Source organism: Schistocerca americana, chromosome 2 (assembly GCF_021461395.2).
Source record: "Schistocerca americana isolate TAMUIC-IGC-003095 chromosome 2, iqSchAmer2.1, whole genome shotgun sequence".
Classification (NCBI taxonomy): domain Eukaryota; kingdom Metazoa; phylum Arthropoda; class Insecta; order Orthoptera; family Acrididae; genus Schistocerca; species Schistocerca americana.
Genome location: NC_060120.1, coordinates 778,288,269 through 778,312,606, shown reverse-complemented (window position 1 = coordinate 778,312,606; position 24,338 = coordinate 778,288,269). Strand labels below are relative to the sequence as shown.

Sequence of the window (24,338 nt, the reverse complement as noted above, 5' to 3'; positions counted from 1 at the left end):
TCACAGTGTTACACCGTATTTACTGAGCACTTCGTTGCTGGTCTTCCAGTCCTATTTTTCCCATTTGAGTCTTGTATATACTGCTTATTACCGACTTTTCCTATAACTTATGCCTATTTTACTCAGAATTTCGAACATTTTACTCTCTTTAACATTTTTTCTAGACAGACAAATCCGAAGAGTGTGTTTTCATGTTTCTTCATTGTTGCTTCCGTTATCAAGTTCATAGTCAGATCTGCCTCTCTGGTGCCTTTACCTTTCACAAAGCCAAACTGATGATCATCTGACTGATCTTCATTTTTCTTGCCAGCAGCTTGGATAAATGAGCCGTTACGCTGATTGTGCGATGGTTCCGGCACGTAACTGTCCTTGCTATCTTCGTAATGCTATCGTTGATATTTCTTGGAAGTCAGATGGTAAGTCGCGAGTGTCACTGCTGCTACGTACCTCTTGACAATGCCTTCATTGATTTTAGAAATTACGAAGGAATGTTATCTGTTGTTTCCACCATATTTGACATCAAATCTTCCAAACCTCATTTAAACCCTGACTTGTAGCGTAGGATTTGCGTGGAGCTATGTACGGGCCGCGGGTTGTGTTTGCTTGGGCTCAATTCAACAACCAATTTATTAACCATAAAATCTTCTGGTCAGCAGAACAAATGGTTCAAATAGCTCTAAGCAATATGGGACTTAACATTCACACACATCCATGCTCGAGGCAGGATTCGAACCACGACCGCAGCAGCAGCACGGTTCCGAACTGAAGCGCCTAGAACCGCTGGGCCACAACAGCCTGCTCAGCAGAACAGTAACAGTTAAACACAACTTAACATGTAGCACAAGTTATTCTGAATACGGTGCTCAGTCAAGAGAACAACATTTAAATTACTGTCTGAGTAAAGTAAAAGAATTCAGTTAAACAGGATTCAAATGAAACTATCCCCAAGACAGTGGGGCAACATCAGTAATAAAAACAATATATGGTCATTGTCCACAGGAAAATACAATAAATGTAAGTTCAACAATTAATTGTAGGACAGTAAGGCAACTATTAACAGATTTAAGACCATCCACAAAACATGCAGCTAAGGATTGATCTAGGGTTACTCCCAACAACAACTAGGCACAACGAAAAGCTACTGTCCGCTGTCTACAGAACCGCCTATGCATATCGTACATCACAATACATGCTTCTCTAAAATTAAACGTAATAATGATTGACTCAGACCAAAACAATATCACGCTCACAGACTCCTAAAGGCAACATCATCTTCTCTACCAGAAAACGTACAAATCAACCACACTAATGGGGTGTAGTTGACGAAATCAAGTTGGTTCTCACTTTTAGAGAACATATTCGCGCGCTCGGTGTGTCATCACAGAACAATCATGACACATCGCACTGTAACCATGGATTTTTCGTGTGTATAGGGAGGGAGTGGAGCCCCTTCACGGCCACACCGGCATGATGGCCAACACTAAAGTTCTACTGCCACCTCAGCGTATTGTTTACTTTTCACTAAGTGAGGTATCGAAGGATGTGTGTACTGCAATGTTTCCGTATATCTGGTTATGATTAGTCCTTAATACTCTCTCATCTTGAGATAGATTGGGTCGAAAGCTGGACGAAGGGTAGCGGTTTGATTGGCCGGGTGAGGGTTGGGGTGGGGGGTGGGGGGGGGGGGGAGTGAGTGCCAAGGCAAGAGCCAAGGGGAAAAAACCTATGCGATAGTTGGGTCGAGTTGTAAGAGCAGTAGCCGCTTTTCAGGTTCTAAGAACAGTAGCGGTTTTCTTCCCGCCTGCGACAGGTGACAAGGCGGATAGCATTGACATTGTGGGGCGGTGTGACTCGGCGGCTGCAGCTGGGTACCGGTGGCTTCTCGGACAGCATCAGCGTGCCTGTAACAGTTGGGTTGATACTGATACTGTAACTGTTCAGTACGAGAGCTATTAGGAAAGTAAAGGACGATAGGTCGCAAAATAGAAACCACAGTGAAAATCAAAATTCTTTTATTTGCAACAGCTATACCTTCCAGCTACTTCTCTACATAGCCGCTGCTCCAACTTAGACATGTGTCATAGCGTTGCACCAGCTTTCCAGTACAGAAGGCAGTCCGACAATTTTCTACGCTGGGGTGCAGCTCGTTGTCTGTGCCAAAATGTTGTCTTAATAGGCAGCGGTTAACCCGACCAGAGATGAAAATCACAACGAGACAAGGCCGGGATGATTGGATGGTGATCAAACACTTCCCATCGAATACGCTACAGGAGCATCTCCATTCCCCTGCAGTATGCACCCGGGAACTGTCATGAAGAAGGAAATGCATGACCGTTACGTTATGTGGGATCGCGTGAAACTGGTCGAATTATCTCGGCATTATGGGACACACTAATTTCTACGCATTTTCACGCACTCGTTGTGCGCTCAGAACTGAAAGGAGTTACGTGTCGCTATCTGCTGGCATACTAAAGACACTGCCCAACACATATGTTCAAAGCGCAATCGAATCTTCACTGTGATTACCATTTCGCGACCGCTCGTTCCTTACTTTCCGAACAGCCCTCGTATATTGTATCACTTGACGTCCATGATGCAACTGTCGGCTACTAAAGCAAGTAAGGAGCGCTCCCCTCGAAATGCAGAAGCCCCCGTCTCCTCCTCATATGGAATCACTGTCCTCTGTCCCAGGGAAAGACGCTAGCCGCTCCACAGGGCAGTTCTTGCCCACACTACAGCCACACCCCATGCCGAACGTCAGCGATGTCCCGTTGGCAGCTCCATGGCGTACCAGCTTGAAGAGGGTGTCTCGTTCGTCTCCGTGCAGCAACTGACTCATTCCAACTCCTTCGGGTCCACCCCGACGTTAGGGCCACCTCGCTCGATGCGTCATTAAGGCTCCTGTCGAGGCACCACAGGCTTGTCCTCCGCTTACACCATGGCGACGGAGCTGGCCTCCAGAAGATTCTGTTCGTTCCACTCGCGGCAACTGACTTGTCCGCTGTGCTCCCCGTCACACCATAGCCCCAGCGGTGCTCAGGGGTGTCTCCAGCACTACACGAAGCCAAGCATGAATCTCCAGCCGCGGGCAGAGCTAACGTGCCTCTCGACACGTCATAGACACTAATATTGGGTCTCCAATGTCGTCGATATCGTCTCCAATTTCTTCTTCTATACAGTTATCAGTCATAGAGGCCTTCAGAGTCTCTTTCCCATCTATTCGCACTCTCTTCTGTGTTCAGCAATGGAATTCCCAATGCACACTTAATTTTGCCGTCCTTACTTTTAATTTCATCGCAGATCGTTTTGACTTTCCTGTAAGCTGTGTCAACCTTTCCTGTGTGAAACCTTCTACCAATCATTTTCTTCTCGATTCTTCACATTTTTCTGCACCCATTTCACCTTGGTTTCCCTGTACTTCCTGTTTATTTCATCCCTAAGTGATTTATATTGCAGTATTCCTGTCTTCCCCTAAAGATTTGTGTGCTCGTCCTTAATTCTATCATCGGTCAGTTGAAGTATTTCCTCTGTCAGCCAAGGTTTCTTGACAGTTATCTTCCTGTTGCTTGTTAAGCATCCGTGATTTCCCTTTCCTACTGTGATATTGCTTATCCCAATGTCCACACATTTAGAGAATTTCAAGTGCGTTTCATCGGTTCTGCCGGCTGGTGTGTCCGAGCGGTTCTATGCGCTTCAGTCTGGAACCGCGCGATCGCTACGGTCGCAGGTTCGAATCCTGCCTCGGGCATGGATGTGTGTGATGTCCTTAGGGTAGTTAGGTTTAAGTAATTCTAAGTTCTAGGGGACTGATGACCTCAGATGTTAAGTCCCACAGTGCTCAGAGCCATTTGAACCATTTTTTCATCGGTTCTCAGTACTTCAGTATCCTATTATATTGTGTGTATTGTGTATTCAACTGGGGACCTAGAAACGACTGTGAGCCTTTGTCCCCGCCGTAGCCCTCTGTGGTTCACATCACAAAAGGCTACAGTAGTCCACCTACCTCACCGCCGCCACTAACGGAACCCAGGATGATGGTGCGGTTCGGCCCCCAGTGGACCTCCCAGAAACGTCCCATACCAGACGAGTGTAACCCCAAATGTTTGCGTGGTAGAGTAATTATGGTGTACGCGTAAGTGGAGACAGTGTTTGCGCAGCAATCGCCCAATCGCCGACGTACTGTAATTGTGGCGGAATAAGGGGAACCAGCCGGCATTCGCCGAGGCAGACGGAAAACCACCTTAAAAACGATCCACAGGCTGGCCGGTACATCGAACCTTGACACTAATCCGACGGGCGGATTCGTGCCGGGGACCAGCACGCCTTACCGCGCGGGAAGCAGCCAGTTAGACCGCGCGGCTAGCTGGGCGTGCTCAGTGTCCCACTACCTTCCACATAGATTCATCGGGACGATTATCTTGAACTTAGCCTACGTTTCATCATTACTAAATTGTGATTTCAGTCTGTATCTGCTCCTGGGTGTATCATACAATCCAATGTCTGATTTCTGAATCTGACTGACTATTATGTAATCCAGCTGGAATCTTTTCATGTCTACATCTACACCTACATCTACATCCATACTCCGCAAGCCACCTGACGGTGTGTGGCGGAGGGTACTTTGAGTACCTCTATCGGTTCTCCCTTCAATTCCAGTCTCGTATTGTTCGTGGAAAGATAGATTGTCGGTATGCTTCTAATCTCTCTGATTTTATCCTCATGGTCTCTTCGCGAGATATATAGGCAGGAGGGAGCAATATACTGCTTGACTCCTCGGTGAAGGTATGCTCTCGAAACTTCAACAAAAGCCTGTACCGAGCTACTGAGCGTCTCTCCTGCAAAGTCTTCCACTGGAGTTTATCTATCATCTCCGTAACGCTTTCGCGATTACTAAATGATCCTGTAACGAAGCGCGCTGCTCTCCGTTGGATCTTCTCTATCTCTTCTATCAACCCTATACGGTACGGATCCCACATTGGTGAGCAATATTCTGCGCCCTTTCCAATTAAACATCCTGCTCTTGTGATTCTAGAACAGAGTATTCGCTGTTACCATCTGAAAATTATTGCAGAATTCAATTAGCCTTTCTCCTATGTCATTCCTTCTGGATGCCCATATTTGCCCGCCACCTTTCTTGAATTCTCTCTCCTACAACCGTGTTCCAACCCGCGTGATTGTTAGATTATCATCTCCATTTACGTACCGAATTACCCGTGCAATACCCTCGTTTATTTTCTCTGTCTCTTCATTTCCTGCTTACGAAACCGGCATGTACACCTGAAATATTGTTGTGGCCGTTGTTTTCTGTCGAATTTTATGGAAACAACCCCGTCACTGAACTGTACATAGTAACTCATTCTCTACCCAGTCTTCCTATTCATGAGGAATTATACTGGCGCTATACTTTTTCTGCTGCTGTTGTTATCACCCTATATTTGCCTAACCAGAAATCCTTATTTTTCTTTCCATTTTACTTCTCTGACCACTTCTGTATCTCGATTGAGCCTCTGCATTTCCATTTTGAGATTTTCTAGCCTTCCTATCACGTTCAGGCTTATTACATTCCACGCTCCGACTCGCAGAATGTTACCCTTTCGTTGGTTGTTCCATCTTATTCTCATCTTCACTTCCTCCTTACCAGTCCCCTCCCGGAGATCCGAATGGGACACTGTTCCGTAATCTTTTGCCGGTGGAGAGGTCATTATGACACTTTTTCAGTTACAGGTCACTTGTCCTGTGATTACACCTTACATGTCTTCAACGCAGATGTTTCCATTGCCCTCTGCACCCTCATGCCGTTGATGATTGTTTATTCTTTCGCCTAATAGCGAAGTTTCCCAGCCCAAGAACAAGAGACTGCCCTGAAACTCTGTCCGCTCCTGTGGTCTCTTAGACAAGGCCGTTAGCAGAACCAGGGTGACTTCTTATGCTGGAGGTCTTCGGCTGCTGATGATTTTTATTCAAAATGTAGGAAGTGTCTCGGTTCGTACCCGAGATCCAGGACGTCTTGACAACAATTCAAGCTACCCTTTGAAGAAATTTCTTCGAAATTAGGAAGAAACCTAAGGAAATAACTTATTATGTGAAAGTTACCTTCCGGCCACCTACAAACACTTCTGCTCTTTTTGGCTCAGTAACGGACAATCTGTGATTGTGGAGGGCTGAAACCTGTGGAATACCTTGCCATTGTGACATTGATCATTGATCAGACAAAACGTACAGCACCTAACAGGTGCGTTGAACGTGTTCTCCACACTCGCCTTTCGTAACCCAGTATGCTAGACTTAACCGAACACTGTATTTCTACAGGATTTTCTATGGATTATTCTGCCACGGAAATCTTGTCTTCGAGAAGATCCTTCAGATATATAGTTAAGAATAAATTGATGGAAACACGGAAGGCAGAAGATTTTATTAATAGTGATGGCGGCTTTCACCTGGATAAGGCGTGGGACCCGCTGATTTCTCTAATGTCTACGGAAAGGGAACGTTTTATGGCTAGTGACACTTCTAATGACATTTAATTTTATTAATTTGCCATCCGAGTTTTAACACCGCACGTCCTCATTCCGACAACGAGCGCTCATGTATTATCAACGCAATCGCATTTAGTATCACCGTAATGCGCCTGTGCGCCACAGATGGAGCAGTATTCGAGGAGGGACCTAAAATCGAGGAGGGCATTACCGTAACGAGTGCCTTTACGCACGCGTCTCCACGCCAAATTTTAGCATGAAGTTAGCGATGTGAACTAGCAATGTCCAGAGAAAAACATTCACCTGAAGATGGCTGAAAGGTTGTCAACCGATATATCGTGGCACAAAGTCGACGTCATCCGGCTGCAATCCCAAAACCACTTGGAATACTCTTGACGCCACGAAAATTTCATGAATCCTTGGAGGGAATTTGCTCGGCTATCTAAAGGAGAAAGAATGGCCCAGCAGTGCATTCTACCTACAGTTAAACACAGTAGTGGTTCTATAATGGTTTGGGGGTGTTTTTTCAGGAGATATCAACATTGTGAAACTAGAAGAGTGTATAGAGCAGAAGCATTACCACCGCAGACGAGTACTTCATTGTCGTTCGATACCATGTAGATTGCGCTTAATGTGGAAAGGGTTCAAATTTCGAGATGATAATGACCCGAAACAGCGTTCGGCGTTCTGTAAGAAGTACATTGCATCAAAGGAAAAAACAGAAGGGATTGAAAGATATGGCGTGGCCGTCCCAAATCCTTAATAGTAATCTTACTGAAATGGTCTGGGACGAAGCGGACAGACGTATCCCGAGAGTTCACGTAAGAAGCAAGGAACATCTCTGGAATGTCGTTAAGAACGTGTGGTATCATATAGACTCGGACTGCATATTGACCACATGCCTCAAATTCGTGACACGATTATTAAATCGAAGGGAGTATACTTCAATGAAAGTAAAATCTAATTTTTCTGTTTGTATTATATGTGTTTAAGGGTATATAATTATATTTTTTGGAGTAATAAGGTTTTTTACGTTCATTTTGAAATACTAGATAGCATTCATGTTTTACTGAAATTAATGATTGGTAGTGTATACACTTCTGGAAAAAAAATTAGAACACCTGGAAAGACGCAATCGATCTTGATCTGATGACGGCATATGCCACCTGAGGTATAGTAGGTGTACTGATAACGGTTTCTGCGTCTTCCGCCAACAGATAGCGTGGTGACGAAGTTTCCAGGCGCCATTTGCGTCTTCCCTGTAACTGGGAATGCGTACAGTCAGAAGGCTCAGTGCTGTGCAGACGTGAGAAACAAGCAGGCTACGGAGACGCACACGTGCTTCGTATAGCCAAGTGAGAAAGTTTGAAAGGTGTCAAACTGTGATCTTCTGTAAGGGGAATGGGCCTTTCAGAGAAATGCCACCCAGTTGAAAGTGCTGCCTCAGTTGTGCAATGATTCTGTGTTTAGTGGTCACATGAACAATCTCATACCCTTAGACGTGGTTCTGGACATCCACGCAGCACTGACGCCCGCCAGGATCATCGTATTGTAAGGGCAACAGTGGCAGATCGTAGAGTTACCACATCACAGATAAGAGGGCTTACGAGCCTAGCCGTGACAACACGAACTGTTCCGAACCAGTTATTACACTATTGGCCATTAAAATTGCTACAGCACGAAGATGACGTGGTACAGACGCGAAATTTAACCTACAGGAACAAGATGCTGTGATATGCAAATGCAGGCCGGAGTGGCCGAGCGGTTCTAGGCGCTTCAGTCTGGAACCGCGCGATAACCGCGGTCGCAGGTTCGAATCCTGCCTCGGGCATGGATGTGTGTGATGTCCTTAGGTTAGTTAGGTTTAAGAAGTTCTAAGTTCTAGGGGACTGATGACCTCAGATGTTAAGTCCCATAATGCTCAGAGCCATTTGAACCATTTTTGATATGCAAATGATTTGCTTTTCAGAGCACTCACACAAGGTTGGCGCCGGTGGTGGCACCTACAACGTGCTGACATGACGGAAGTTTCCAACCGGTTTCTCATACACAAACAGCAGCTGACCGGCGTTGCCTGGTGAAACGTTGTTGTGATGCCTCGTGTAAGGAGGAGGAATGCCTACCATCACGTTTCCGACTTGATAAAGGTCGTATTGTTGCCTATCGCGATTGGGGTTTATCGTATCGCGACACTGCTGCTCGCGTAGGTCGAGATCCGATGACTGTTAGCAGAATATGGAATCGGTGGGCTCCGGAGGGTAATTCGGAACGCCGTGCTGGATCTCAACGGCCTCGTATCACTAGCAGTCGAGATGACAGGCATCTTATCCGCATGGCTGTAACGGATCGTGCAGCCACGTCTCGATCCCTGAGTCAACAGATGGGGACATTTACAAGACAACTACCATCTGCACGAACAGTTCTACGACGTTTGCAGCAGCATGGACTATCAGCTGCGGTTACCCTTGACGCTGCATCACAGACAGGAGCGCCTGCGATGGTGTACTCAACGACGAACCCGGGTGCACGAATGGCAAAACGTCATTTTTTCGGATGAATCCCGGTTCTGTTTACAGCATCATGATGGTCGCGTCCGTGTTTGGCGACATCGCGGTGAACGCACATTGAAAGCTTGTATTCGTCATCGCCATACTGGCGTATCACCCGGCGTGATGGTATGGGGTGCCATTGGTTACATGTCCCGGTCACCTCTTGTTCGCATTGACGGCACTTTGAACAGTGGACGTTACATTTCAGATGTGTTACGCCCCATGGCTCTACCCTTCATTCGATCCATGCGAAACCCTACATTTCAGCAGGATAATGCACGACCGCATGTTGCAGGTCCTGTACAGGCCTTTCCGGATACAGAAAATGTTCGACTGCTGCCCTGGCCAGCACATTCTCCAGATCTCTCACCAATTGAAAACGTCTGGTCAATGGTGGCAGAGCAACTGGCTCGTCACAATACGCCAGTCACTACTCTTGATGAACTGTGTTATCGTGTTGAAGCTGCATGAGCAGCTGTACGTGTGCACGCCATCGAATCTCTGACTCAATGCCGAGGCGTATCAAGGTCGTTATTACGGCCAGAGGTGGTTGTTCTGGGTACTGATTTCTCAGGATCTATGCACCGAAATTGCGCGAAAATATAATCACATGTCAGTTCTAGTATAATATATTTGTCCAATGAATACCCGTTTATCATCTGCATTTCTTTTTGGTGTAACAATTTTAATGGCTAGTAGTTTCGAACTGGAACTACGGGCATGCACACCTTTAACCAGTTTTCCACTCACGCCACAGCATCGACGAGCACGGCTCGACTGGTGCCGTCAGAGGATCACTTGAAAGTTGACATGGGTGATCTTCTGCCACTGAAGCAGATTCTACCTGCACTGAAGTGATGGTCGTTTCCGCGTACGATGTATACTTCGTGAGCGCCGAATCGCGGAGCGCATTCCTCCAAACCGTACTGGCCCCATCCCAGATCTTACAGTTTGGGGTCCGATATGCTACACCTTCGGTATTTCCAGAGGGTATGCTAACCAACGCTCGATACGTGCAGAATGTGATTAGACCTGTTCTTTTGCCGTTCTCGCACCGGGATGGTAATGTGTTATTCCAGCAGGATAATGCTCGCTCACACACTAACCGTGAAACTGAACGTGCGGCGCAAGACGTGCAGCAACTTCCCTGGCCAGAACGACCAACGAAATTGTCTCCATTCTAGCACATGTGGTATTATTGTGGGTTGAGAAGTGGCTTGTGCGACCAGTCGACCAACAGCTCCTACAGAATTACCTGAACAGGTCGAACAGGCATAAAATAACCTGCCCTAGGACGGTATTTGCCGTTCGTATGATTTACTGGATGCCAGAGTCAATGCCTGCACTCCCACGTTTGGAGACTACGGCAGTGTATGTGAGTGAGTTTATCCCACGTTTCACCAAGTTATTCTCTAGATATTATAAAGGGTGAAAAGTATTTAAACCGACAAACTCTGGGAGTTTGTAGGGGACATCAAAACAAATAATTTTCCATAGTGTAATTTTTTCCTATGAGGATTATTTAAACTGGTGGAGGCCGTATTATGCTCTTCAGCTGTTAGAGGGTGTATTATGCTCTTCATTTGTAGGCAACTGCTGTCCACCAGTGGAGCAGTGCATTGTCTCTGTTTACTATAGTGCGCGTTATTTACGATGGCGGCCGAGTTTAGGTTCGTTCTACACACCTGACGTCATAAAACACAGTCAGCCAATGAACAGGGAACGACGACGTTGCCAGAGCTCGACTGCAGTGCAGAGCACAGACGAGTGTCTCCAGTTTTAGAAACATTCACTCATAAATAAAGTAATTGAACAAAAGTAATGTCTTGATAGCAGACTTTCTTTTATAGAAAGTTTGGAAAAATCATTCTTTATACCAATTGCTTCATATTCTATTAATTAATTAAACCAAACAATCAATAAACCTCCTAATTCAGGCGATAGCAAGGAAAGGCGTTTGTATCATTCTCACGAACCGCTTTTCCGCAATAAAAAACAGCGGTAATTGTTTATTTCCTATTGTACTTCAACGAAAAGTGAGTAATTCGTGGTCATACCAACAGTGTTTGTCGGTATTTTGCGTCATAATTTAGAGTCTTCCAGGACTTTTGATGAAAGACAAGTTGTGTTAGTGTAATGGTTAAGGTGTTTGGGTGATGAGCGAAAGGTTCTGAGTTCAAACTTAGTTTGGTGCTTAATATTTTGTTTATTTAAAAACAATATCGAAGTGTCTTACTTCATGAATTTTATTCGTTTGAATGTAATTTTTGAAATTTCTAGTGCTTTGTCTCTTCATTATAATCATAATAAGTTTTCGATTTTTCTAATTTTGCCCTCCAATGTTTCTTTTCACAGCAATTAAAAAAAATGAAAAGACACACATACAGTATTCATGTTATCTGTTTTGTTTGTATATCTTCTCTTCCACAGTCGCTGTCTTACTATTCATATTGAGAAGTATTCTTTTGCGACAGTATTAAAAGTATCATTTAGAGCAGAATTTCGGCTCATACGTTGCCGAGCTACTTGATTGTCTGATGCAATTATTTTGCTTCGCTGCTTTGGCAACGTCACATTCAATGTTTTTGTCGACTGGTCTATGTTTTGGCAAGTATTTGCTGTCCGTTGTGACAAACACAAATTGTTTGCGCACTGCGCCTCACTGACAATATATTTTAGTTTCTATGTTTTATTACGTCCACAATTCAGTTTTGTGTACTTCGCCAACTTTGTTTTAATCATAACGTTTTAGAAAAAAGCGAATAACTCTGGTATAAATAAAAGTTTTATTATAGTCGCTAAATATGGAATATTTCCCAATTTATAAATACTGTTTATGTTATAAAGGGTGTTCATTTTAACTGGGGTCATTGAAATCTCTTGAAAACGACACACAGAGCCAAAAGAAATCCTAATGAAAATTAGTTCCTCTCGGGAGGGGACATCCAATTGTAACAAATTTGACCACAAATTCGTCGGTTTTGGTACCATACGGAAAGTATACGCTATGGACTTTTACCTCTGCAAACTCTTCAAAATTTCGTGCAATGGTTTACTACATTTAATGCTGCACAATAACTGTGTTGAACAACGAAAGAAAATTAAGTCATTTATGGGGGGAAGGTTACAGTCAAGAAGATGTGTAAAAATCAAATTTTTGAGCCAAATAGTTTTTGTGAAATCGAATGATAAGTGTGTCAAAGCAGTCGGAACACCATGTGTCTGCACAGCTGAGCAGTGCAGTGATGACAAAATCGCACACAGCGCGGAATGCGGGAAGCACGTCTCTGTAGCAGCGAAAGGGTTAATGCGGCCGTGGTGGTTTTACTTCATAAACTGCGCGCTCCCCCCTAAACGTAAGTTTGCGAACTATACTATACTATGGCGCTGCTTGTCGTGACGCGTGCGTCGTTTGCAACTGGCAACGCAGCAATCTCCCGCGTCTGGGCGGCCATGCGCGAGCCGCCAAGATAAAAGAATTGAACTATAATGGAGCGATACACCTGGAGTGAGTACACTGATATGATTGGTGCGTACTACGTAGCGAACCACAACGGACGAGCTGCACAGTTGTTTTATCAACAACAATATGCTAATCGCCGTATCATACGACCATTTCTGCTGTTTACCAACGTCTGCGTGAGACCGGGTCATTTAGCAGATTACCTGGACAGGGACGCTATCGCACGGTAAGAACGCTGCAATCTGAGGAAGCTGTTTTACAGCATGTGGAGCGGAATCCTTCAGTTAGCACTCGCGCAATTGCACATGACGTAGGGACGAATCAGACGAATGTAAAAACAGTCCTTCTAGAGCAATTGTTACGTCCATTTCACTTACAGCGTGTCCACAACCTGTAACCAGTTGATCATCCACCCAGAGCACAGCTTTTGCAGTGGTACCTAGAACAGTGTGAAATGCATACTACGTTTCCATCCTCTGTGTTGCTTACCGATGAAGCAACGTTCGGGGGTGATGGGGTCTTCAACATGCACAATTCGCATGTTTGGAGTGAGGTTAACACACATTCCACAGTTACTAGCGCTCATCAAGTGCCGTTCTTCGTTAATGTGTGGGTCGGCGTTGTTGGGGACTGTTTAATTGGGCCGTATCTGCTACCCAGGCCATTAAATGCCAGGTACTACTACAATTTTCTCCCCAGAGAATTGCCAGAATTGCTGGAAGACGTTCCGCTCCCTAGAAGACAACGTATGTGGTTCCAACATGACGGGGCGCCGGCTCATTTCAGTCGTCGTGCGCGTCGATTCCTGGACCGACGGCTCCCAGAAACGTGGATTGGCAGAGTTGGTCCTGTACCATGGTCTGCTCGATCCCCAGATATGTCCCCTCTGGACTTTTTTGTGAGGGGAGAGATGCGCAACCTTGTTTACCCAACTCCTGTTGCATCAGAAGAGGATCTGGTTGCCCGGATAGTAGCAGCAGCAGGAACAGTTCAGGATACTCCTGGGGTTTTTGCCCGTGTCAGACAGAACATGATCCGACGGTGTAACCTTTGTTTACGTGTCAATGGAGGCATTTTTGAAAATCTACTGTAATTGAAATTGGGTTGTGTTAATATGTTGTCTCTTGGCCACAAAAAAAATTGGAGAAATGTTTGTTGGTTTAATTAATTTGTCGCCAGAGAAATCTTCCTCTACCAGTTTAAATACTCCTCACAGGAGAAAATGACATTAGGGAAAAATATTTGTTTTGATGTCCCCTACAATCTCCCAGAGTTTGTCTGTTTAAATACTTTTCACCTTGTATGTCAGTTAATGTGTATGCCTCGGTACTGAAGTGTTCCTCGTTTACCTAAATGCTAAAACGTTTACCACGTGTCTTGCTTGGCATTATTAGTCCTGTGGCGCACAACGTCCACTGCACTGGACAGTTGTTAATAGTCGCATGTTTGGCGTTTTCAGTAAGTCCTGAGACTGCAAGTGCACATAACCCAGTGCTGTGGGCACTCCTTACGAGTTTTGTGCCCTAAATGCATTTGCAGCCTCATGACTGAGTGAAAACGCCAGACAAGTGGCATTTACAGCTATCCACTCCAGTGAAAAACATGTGCCAAAGGCGACATAAAAGTTTTCTGGGTATGGTACTGCGTCATAATGTAAAAAACTACTGCTGCTGGAAAAAACCAATGTTTCGGCCACGGTTGCAGCGGCCTTCATCTGGGTCTTACGTCGACTGACTCTGGCCGCGGAATTATATGTACCAGAGGGTTAGGACCAAGGAAGCTAGAAGTAAAATGTGCCATTAAAGTTGTGTTGTCTCGTTTTGACAGGCTCAGGACGTGCTGGTGACAGTGGAGCAGGGCGTGCTGAGGGGCAGCGTGGTCATCAGCAAGCTGGGCACGCCGTACGCCGCCTTCAGAGGAGTCCCCTACGCCACGCCTCCACTGGGAGATCTCCGGTTCCAGGTGGGCATCTCGCTGAACGTTAGCGCATTGCTGGATCAAATGGTACCAGTGTAACGGGGCTGAACACTGAACACCGACATCATTAATACGGCTATTTGGAAAGTAAGATCCGATCATTCGCGAAATGGGAACCACAGGGAAAATCCGATGAAGCTTTGCACAGATGTGTTCCCTCTAACATGCTTGTCTGTTGTTGTTACCTCGTTTCTAATATCAGCAGAATCATCCTGAGCGGTCAGTACAACAGTGACCGTTGTGTGTATTGCTCTTTCAAGGACAGAGATTACGTGTATATAAAGTAGATGCGTCCATGTCTACGATCACAGATCTACAGCTCACACCTACAGTCTAAATTTCCTTTCTACGTTTGGGTAGACACAACCGCCGAAAGACGTACCACTGTGCGTGGTGAAAAAGTGCGTTGTAGTTTACGATGATCTCTCGGTTCAGGAGAGTGTTCTAAATAACACAAATATGAAACCGGTTCTGGTATAATAAAAGTAATGCAGCTAGCTAAGGCAGAACTTGACATACTGATTTTAGTGTCTAGAATTAACGAAACCAGTGTCCTGATGTCTGACGAACCTACTTTTAGTCCTTTTCTCATCGTAACCCACGTTTCAATGTGTAGAGCTCTAGGGAAAATTTGCAGTCCACATTCTCTTCATCCAAGAATAATGTGCAACCTCAATAATATGTTTGTACCTGTTTCTTGTAGTCACAAGCATATGAGAGGTGTGTGCTAATGACCTTAAACTTCTGCTAGCTACACATACTCGCTAACGATGTCATTGCTTCTAGGTAGAAACGAAATGTTCCAAGAGGATAAATTCTCTAATGGTTGTTAATATAGACTATAGTTTATACATGATAAAGGGAGCCCATGTCTTCGATTTCCTTATTAATCGCCTGATTTTAGTAGTCAAGTTCTGTACTGAGGAAACAGAATGGTTAGATTCTCTCTTTCACTATCATCTAGGAGGATGGATCATAATTCCATTCCCAACTAATCAGTGCTTGTACAGAATGAGGCAAATAACAGTAGCCTGGACGTGTGAATACGATTGGATTTCAGTATATGCATATATCCACACCCCCTGACCTACTGTTACTTCCAAAAGGATGGAGCAACTGTCCATTCAGCCGGCCGAACATTAGAGCAAATTTACACAGTCTTCACGCCTAACAAAGATATTAAGAGATGTTGGTCTGGTCGCCGCCATAGCTGATCAGCCAGGCCACCTGATCTATCAACGTGTGATTACTTTATGTGAGAAGCCATCAAGTGTAATGTGTATCGCATCAACCCTCATAGACTTCAAAAACTGCAGCAGAACATTTCGAATTAGATTGCAACGGTTCCAGCAGTCAAGCTTCGATCCACCTTCTGCAGCTTGCTGATCAAGGCCCAAAAGTGCCAACAAATGAATGGTGGTCACTTTCAACATCTACTGTAGTAAGGTCAGAAAAGTATAATCATCGATGATGTTGTTTGGCAGTTGTTGCATTTATTGCAAATGATTCATGTCTAACTGAGGTTAAGCACAAAAACGAATTTCGTAGAAAGCTGCAATATTTACCAGTCGGAACTAAGATACTAAGACTCTCTAAAACATTAACAGACTGTATTTCCCACAATCAGTTGTTAAATATTACCAAATATCTAATAAAAATACACACTGTAAACACTGTAAAAACGCACAACTTGAAAAAAGACAAATAAAATGACCAAGCATGTTTTCGGGTGGAATAAAGGTATGTTGACGAGATACTTTTTGTGATACAACCCTGAACTACATCCTACTGTATTACGCAAGGAGAACTACACAAATCTACATAATATGTAAAGTTTACATGCAGTACAACACGATCAAAGATGGTGGTGGAATAAAATACAGATGAATAGTATAAGTCTCTAAAATATAAACTTTGCCAATGAATTAAAATTATTTATCATAATAAGTAACGATTTTGAGTACAGAAAACACACATGCATACACACACACACACACACACACACACAGACACACACACACACACTTTACATGTTTCTTATCGAAATATGAAGATATAATTACATATCTCTTTGCGAATAAAAATTCGACCTTTGCAGCAAGACAAAATTGTTTAGAAAATATGCAAGTTTTCGAACAAACACAATGGCCACTGCTGTCATAACTTACATGTTCAACAAGATTTAAAAAATACTCATAGTCTGGCTACTAACACTATTGATGAAACTGATGGTTTAAGCACACTTGTCAACGGCGAATGTTCGACTGTTGTACCACATTTTGCAAGCATAATACACGCTGCTCGCGTATTTGCCCTACAGAAATAAATTACAGGTTAGCATATAAGCATAGTTCGATTTTTGTACCACACGTTACATTCGTCAAAAATACTGATGATCTAAGCCAGTAGCGTTCTCGCTTCCCACGCCCGGGTTCCCGGGTTCGATTCCCGGCGGGGTCAGGGATTTTCTCTGCCTCGTGATGGCTGGGTGTTGTGTGCTGTCCTTAGGTTAGTTAGGTTTAAGTAGCTCTAAGTTCTAGGGGACTGATGACCACAGCAGTTGAGTCCCATAGTGCTCAGAGCCATTTGATCTAAGCCACAGCTTAAAGTGCACTTGTCAATGAGAATTTCCAAAGTAAACAATGTTATTCCTTCATCTAAATTCCTCACAATCTCGTCTCTAAAACCGATATCAAGGTCAGACAAAAAATATAGTGATCCCATACTTGAGTATTATCTTCGTCTTTCTGTTGAAAATTTTTGTTACCTTCTGCTGTCTGATAGTGTAAAGTACATGACACTTCGATGAAAGAGCACACTGAACATTAATAAGACATTTGGCACAGGTATAAAACTATGGCTGCTACATGTTCAAAATCATCCACGCATTACAGCGACTCCATACTAGGGTATTAATTTTATCTTGTAGTACAAAACGTTTGCAATGTTCTGCTGAAAATGACAGACCTGACAGTAACTCTCATGTTAGGATATCAACTTTATCAAGCATGTGCTGTCACACAGTAATAGTAACACACATTTGCTTTGGTAAGAAACAAGTGTTACTATGTTTTCAACTACTCAGTTTCAAAGTCAACTTAACATCATAGTGACTCCATTCTAGAGTGATTTTTCCTTCACATGTAGCCACAGTCATATTAACTTACAGGAAGGTATAATCACCATCTGACTGTGTGATGTACTTTATTACTCTACGTAGGTTTCAGTCTAAGGACATCATCAAGTGTCACAAATGTTAAAAATCCACACAGGTCAGATGATTTTTGACATTTGTACCACTTGATAATGACTTAAGACTGAAATCTAGATTGTGTAATAAAGTGTATTACGCATTTAAATGGCAGTTATATCTTTCTGTAAGTTTTCCATACTAGGTTATTTTAATTTTATCTTGCATTACAGAACGCTTGTCATTTTCTGCTCTTAGTGCTAGATGGGCAAGGCAGCGGCACGTGACACAAACAAATAGGCATTCAGAACTGAAAAGTATTCTAAAACCAGAAAGTGGCAACGTATGTGCTTTAACTTGTCAATATATGTTCTACAACCTGACAGTGCATTTCACCTACTGGATCTTAAAATTGCATAGTAACTCCAGAAGCTGACAATGCGTACGTGCACTGGCGGTCAACTACAGAGGGTGTGAACTACTGGGAGGGGTCATCTACCGGAAGTGTCAGCTGCTGGGGCTGCCCTACCTGTTACAGCAAAACTCCAACAAGTTTCCCCATATTGCAGTGAAACTGTAACAAGTTTTACTCCCTCTTGCAGCCAATAAAGTCCTCCAAACAGCAAGAAGATGCCCCAGAACAGTAAAAAGTTTCTCCAAAATTGTTATAAATTCCACTACAATTGTAACAAGTTGCCTGTAACCTTAAAAAGTTGCCCTCCATGTTTCAGCAAGCCACAGCCTCTTTACTATAACGTCATTATGGCACCACCCATGGATAACTAACCTTGACCACATGACCTCACAATGCAAGGTCGTGCAATTATAAATTTATTTGTTTATTATTGCTTACAATTTCGACACCTACCAATGGGAAACCTATGCAGGCCATAATTTCACATAGCTTCAGGAAGATTTATACAGCTGATATTAACATTTATTTTAAGATTTGCAATTTCAAAATTTTCAATAATTAGTGAAATTAATTATAAAGGAAATAGAAAATTTACAAACTGTTAAATAAAAAAGAAAACAACCATCGATAACCCTTAAACAATGATGCTACTATTACGGCAGATGGCTTACTGGTAGTTACCTATCTTAACCACAGGAAAACATCAATGTTAAGAAAAGTATATTTTTCAGGAAGCTCCTGTTGCATAATTCCACAGCTATAATCCATTCTACCTTTACTTACTTCTACGCAAGTGAGTCCCCAACTGCTGTGGACAGCATGCTACATCTCTAGGTCTGAGTTCCGGAAACCCATATTATCCCCATACAGTCTAGAATCCACCACCTGTCAGTTCTGAGCTGGGGCCACTGGTGAGTTAGCGCCATCATCCACAGTCCCAGTGAAGTCAAATAGTGGACCCCAACGGATTCACCCCACCAACCTCACTCCAGCCTGCTCTTGCTGGGAGACCTTTATAAGTCACATATAAGACCCCATTCACTCCTCCGTTTCTCCCATAGCTGCTACACTGTGGTCACATATCCACTGCTTCTGGTTGTCCTCAGCAACTGTCACTCACTCACTCATATTATTCACTTACCCATAATCACTTACAGTTAGGTTTCTCTTATTCTCTAAGTATGCGCTGTATGCGCTGAAACTGTAAGTTGCAGAAGTTCGACGTTGTTTTCACACCTTCGGAAATGCTATTTTTTACTATGTTTGGATGATTTGAAAATGGGACTTGGCCCGAAACTAGTCATCGAGTGAATAAAAAAAGTAAAATTTGGAACTTTTGACTGGTTTCTCGTTGTACTGCTGTGACATTTTTCCAGTCTCTTTGCCACTTTCTATGCTTTTAGCACTTATTTGGTTGTTACTTCCTGACCCATGATTTCTCTTTGCGAAGCCAGAATAGAGCCTCTGCGTCCCGGAGCAGCATATATTTGGCATAAATCTAGTATGACTAATAGCGCCTCTATAGATGTTTTCCTATAGCCTCAGCAGCACACGGCCTTGTGTGTGCCTTAGCGTTGACTTGCAGTGATTCAGCACAGTTTTTGTCTCTATAGGGTGACGAGAAATTCTATATAGCGGTGAGGAATGTATCATGATAGAGTGTAAGTAAATTACAGGGATCTTAAAGTAAGTGGGGTCCAGTCTTGGAAATTTAGTCATAACGTTAGTATCTTTCTGACATATGTGAAATACATTGCGTGTGAAAGTAGCACTTCTGGTTCATGTGTACAGGGGATAGGCAAAATAATGTGAACACCTGTATCTGCTTGGGAATGGTTTATTAATAAGGGTTTGGACCCCAATCTGCCCGTAATACAGCTGCGATTCTTCTTGGAATACTGGCGTATAATAATTGTATAGTCCCCTGTGGAATGCTATGTCACTCTTCTAACTCCTGTAGTGACGAGGAAGGCGTAAATCAGCTCCGATGTCTGCGCTCCAATACCGCCCACAAGAGATAATGTTCAAGTCCGGGGACTGTTCTGGCCAGGGAAGACGCTGCAGTTCAGTTGCATACTCATACCACGATTGTACTGTCCTGGCTGTGTGAATGGTTTCGTCATCGTCCTGAAATATGGCATCATTGTTGGGGAACAACATTTGAATCGTGGAGTGCACCTGATCAACTGAAATGTTCACATAATCTTTGGCTGCAACGCAGCCTTTGAGAGTAATGAAGGGACCAGCAGAATATCATGATATAACTGCCCACGCCATCAGACTTCACCCTCCATGCTTAGCCATTGGAATCAAGCAATCAGGATTATAGGCTTCTTTTCGCGTTCTCCAGAAGTAAACCCGGCCCTACATTGGAAATGACGAAAACGTTGACTCGTCGGACCATGTGACGTGTTTCCACTGTTCAGCTACCAGGATTTATGCTCCTGACACCATGCTTTCCGCTTCTTTGCGTTGGTTTTCGTCGCTAATGGTTTCGATATAGCACTCCGTCCATGAATATTCCCTTTTTGGCGTTCTCGGCGGACAGTATTACTAGATACGGGGTGGCTACTGAGCTCTGCAACCAGTTTAGCCGCCATAATTTTGTGTTGTTTTGACACAATTCGTGTTAGCGTACGACGATCTCTGTCATTTAGTTTTGATTTGCTCCCACTATTACGTTTACACTATGATGTCTTTTCATGTTTTGTGTAGGCTGTCATGACTGCTGCAACAGTTGCTCTTGCAAGTTGACTATCTTGGTTGCTGATGCTCCAGCTAGTCTGGCCCCCACAATCTGCCCTCTTTGGAGCTCTGTTAGGTCTTTCATTGCACATCGACCTCGCCTCTGAATGCAAATACGAAGTGTACACTACTCGTAAACAACTTGCACTGGTATAAGAACGTAGGCTTCAACGGCCGGTGTCATGACCACAACCATAGATGGAAGCATAACAGACCAAAGAGATTACTGGCTAGGAACTAAACATCTATGGTCCATAGAACGCTAACACGACAGTACTGGCGAGCCCCTGCAACACAGTTATTACTGGAAACCCAGATGTGCGACTAGCCGAAAAACAGGCAACCGCAGGGAAACCGTACTGTACACAGCACGCAAACCAGCCACACACATCCCCTACACCGCCTGTGAGCCGATCTATGACCGATCGCCCACTAATCTACAACGACCTTGAACTGTTTCAGGGACGCAGCAACGGCAGCAAGCGCCGCAACAAGCTCCAACAACGACAAAGGTAACGATGCACGATACCTCGAACTAACACAACCACACCTTGCATGCACTGTCGCAGATAGCAAGCCGCTACAGCCCTTACTACCCGTCCTACTGTCGCAGAGGTTTTTTTCCCTGGGCTCTTGCCTTGGCACTTTTTTTCCTCTGCCCTTACAACCGCTACCCTTCAATCGTTTTCGACCACTTCTATCTCCTGATGGACCATGTTAATGAGTAATCTTACCCAGACGCATGGACAACATCACAGCCCGCTTCCTGTGACGCCTGATTCAAAAACTAAGATGTTTACGGAGCTGACAGTAGAACTTTTGGTTTGGTCACCACGTTGGTGTGGGCGTGGAGGGGCCCCATCCTATATGGCCGGTGTCATAGTGATTAAAATTCTTGTGGGTATTATGCCGCATCATTGCTAAAAACTAACAACAATAATAAACTAAAACTGTCGTTTCGGCCGAATTGCAACGGCCTTCCTCAGGGCACGACTGGTTTTGCATGGGGATAGGTGCTTCTATTTGTTACAGACTATCGATGTCTGACGTCACTGTTGTAAGACTTTTAATTGGCCGTCTAATATAATTGGCTAGTCATGACGTAAAGGAAGATGGAAAGAAAGAGGCTATTCGTGGATGTCCATGTCGTCAACGATTGGTAGCTGTCCTCCAATCAGCGTTCTGCTTCTGGTCGGCAAGTATATAAAGTTCACACATGAGACTGCAAACAATGGTTCCTTGCCATTTCTGGATGTGGAAGTATACAGAGCTGCCGAAGGTAAACTGGGACACAAAGTGTACCGGAAACCAACGCACATTAATCGGTACCTGCACTCGGAGAAGCCACCACAACCCAGCTCAAAAGTAGTCTGTCCTGCATACGTTAACTGCCCGAGCCTACCGGATAAGCGATGAAAATAACGTGAAAGAAGAATTAAAGGAGCTACAACACACGCTTCGTGCCAACGGCTATGGCGACAAAATCATAAGCAAGGTAGCTAAAACCAAAGGGAGCAGAACACGAGGCAAAGAAGAGAAGCTTCCACTAGTACACTTGCCATATGTAAAAGGCGTCAGTGAACGGCTAGGCAACGTCCTCCGCCGACGAGGTTTCAAACCGATTTTTCGAAGCATCACAGGATCCACTAAGGATGTAGTCAATATTCTTAACATTACAGGTGTTTACGAACTACCGTGTGAGTGCGGAGCTCCCTACGTAGGAGAAACAGGGAGACCTGTCAGCTTACGGGTAGCAGAACACGAACGCTATGTAAGATTACAACAACATAACAAATCGGCGTTAGGGGAACACCACCGTGACTGTGGACAACCTATCAGGTTCCAGGAGGCCCGAGTACTGGCGAAAGAATCTTGGATGCGAGAACGCAAAATAGGGGAGGCGATCGAAATTATTAAACATCCTGACACCATCAAAAGAGCAAATGACTACAAACTCCCGGCGTCCTGGCTCCCGGCCATCCCAGTCCAACGGGCCGCGAGCGGTCGTGGGGCAGAAGCTACACGGGACACGGACGTATCTGCACAAACAGCTGTAGAACAACTGTCAGTCCACTTCCGCGCACACCAGGAGGAAAGCTTGCCGACCAGAAGCAGAACGCTGATTGGCGGACAGCTACCAATCGTTGACGACATATACATCCGCGAATAGCCCCTTTCTGTCCATCTTCCCTTACGTCATGACTAGCCGATCATATTAGAGGGCCGATTAGTTTTACAACAGTGACGTCAGAAATCGATAGTCTGTAATAAATAGAAGCAACTATCCCCATGCAAAACCAGTCGTGTCCTGAGGAAGGCCGTTGCAATTCGGCCGAAACGTCGGTTTTAGTTTATTATTGTTGTTAGTTTTTAGCAATGATCCGGCATAATACCCAGAAGAATTTTAATCAATATAACCTGCACTGGTGCTTAGTCCTTAGTCAACGCGCTTAGTCCAGCGCGACACGTGCCTTACCTGCACTGTTGACCGTCAAACACAACCATCCCATTGCTACCATTGTTCACATTATTTTACATACCCCCTGTATCCCAAAATACTTACAAACCTCACTGCGTAGCACCGGAGTTCCCCCCAATTCTGATAGTAGGATTCTGCGGGTGAGAGAGGCTGCTTTTGAGCAGCACGTAGGTGATCTTATTTTGGTACGATTTCTAATTTATTATCTGAGCACCATTTTTGTCTCTGTGCAAGCACATTACTCCCATCTCTTTCCAGACTGGCTCTTGAGTTCTCTGTGGCCATAACATGTCATTGTCAATATTCCTGATAATTAAGCGTTTTCATTCATTGTTAGCAATGTCTCAAGAGTAAGCTCTCAAAAAATTGGTTCACATATAGATCCCTGTGCACAACTCTTAGTGATTTGCCTCACTAGTTTACTGGATGTTGTGCCCCACTCAACAATAAGTCCTTCACAGCAATCTGGGAGGCTCTGATACAAACGTTTTGGGACCTGTACGTGTCTCAGGCCGGCAAACATTGCGTCCGCAATGTCAACCCTGATGCCTACAACATACTAGCTGCTACAGTTGTCCACAATGATGAGAACACAGTTAACTGTGTCATCTATAGATCTGCTCTTTATGAAGCCGAACTGGCTCCGTTAGAGGGCATGTAGCTCCATTTGAGTCTGTAATCTGTTGCACATCAAGCGCTCCAGTGCTTTTCCGAAGGCGCTAAAAAGACTGATTGGTCTGTACCTCTTAGGGACCATTGGAAGTCTATCCATGCACTTCTGGATTATTAGATCTTGCATATACTTCCACACCACAGGAATTCTTCCTTGTTTTGGTGATTCATTTCATAAGTGTGTGATGAATGTGGACAGTTTTGCTCATAGTTGCTTTCAGCGTTTCGTTATGATTGTAATCGGGGCCATGGTCTTTCCAATCTTTAGCTGATTGATAACAAATGCAATTTCTTCTTGTACAAATGGTAGAACGAGATCTGGGATTTCATGTGGGGACATACATACTTTCTCATGCCTCTCTTTGAAGAACG

The 24,338-nt window shown here is 44.2% G+C and overlaps 1 protein-coding gene across 1 annotated transcript in view; it reads left to right on the top strand.

The window, feature by feature from the left end:
* The window catches only part of LOC124596419 (venom carboxylesterase-6-like), a 107,649-nt gene that overhangs the window by 5,149 nt on the left and 78,162 nt on the right, over positions 1–24,338 (top strand). Inside the window, exon 2 of the mRNA XM_047135550.1 lies at positions 14,316–14,450. Coding sequence (XP_046991506.1) covers positions 14,316–14,450 — 135 coding nt within the window. The remainder of the gene's footprint in view (positions 1–14,315; positions 14,451–24,338) is intronic.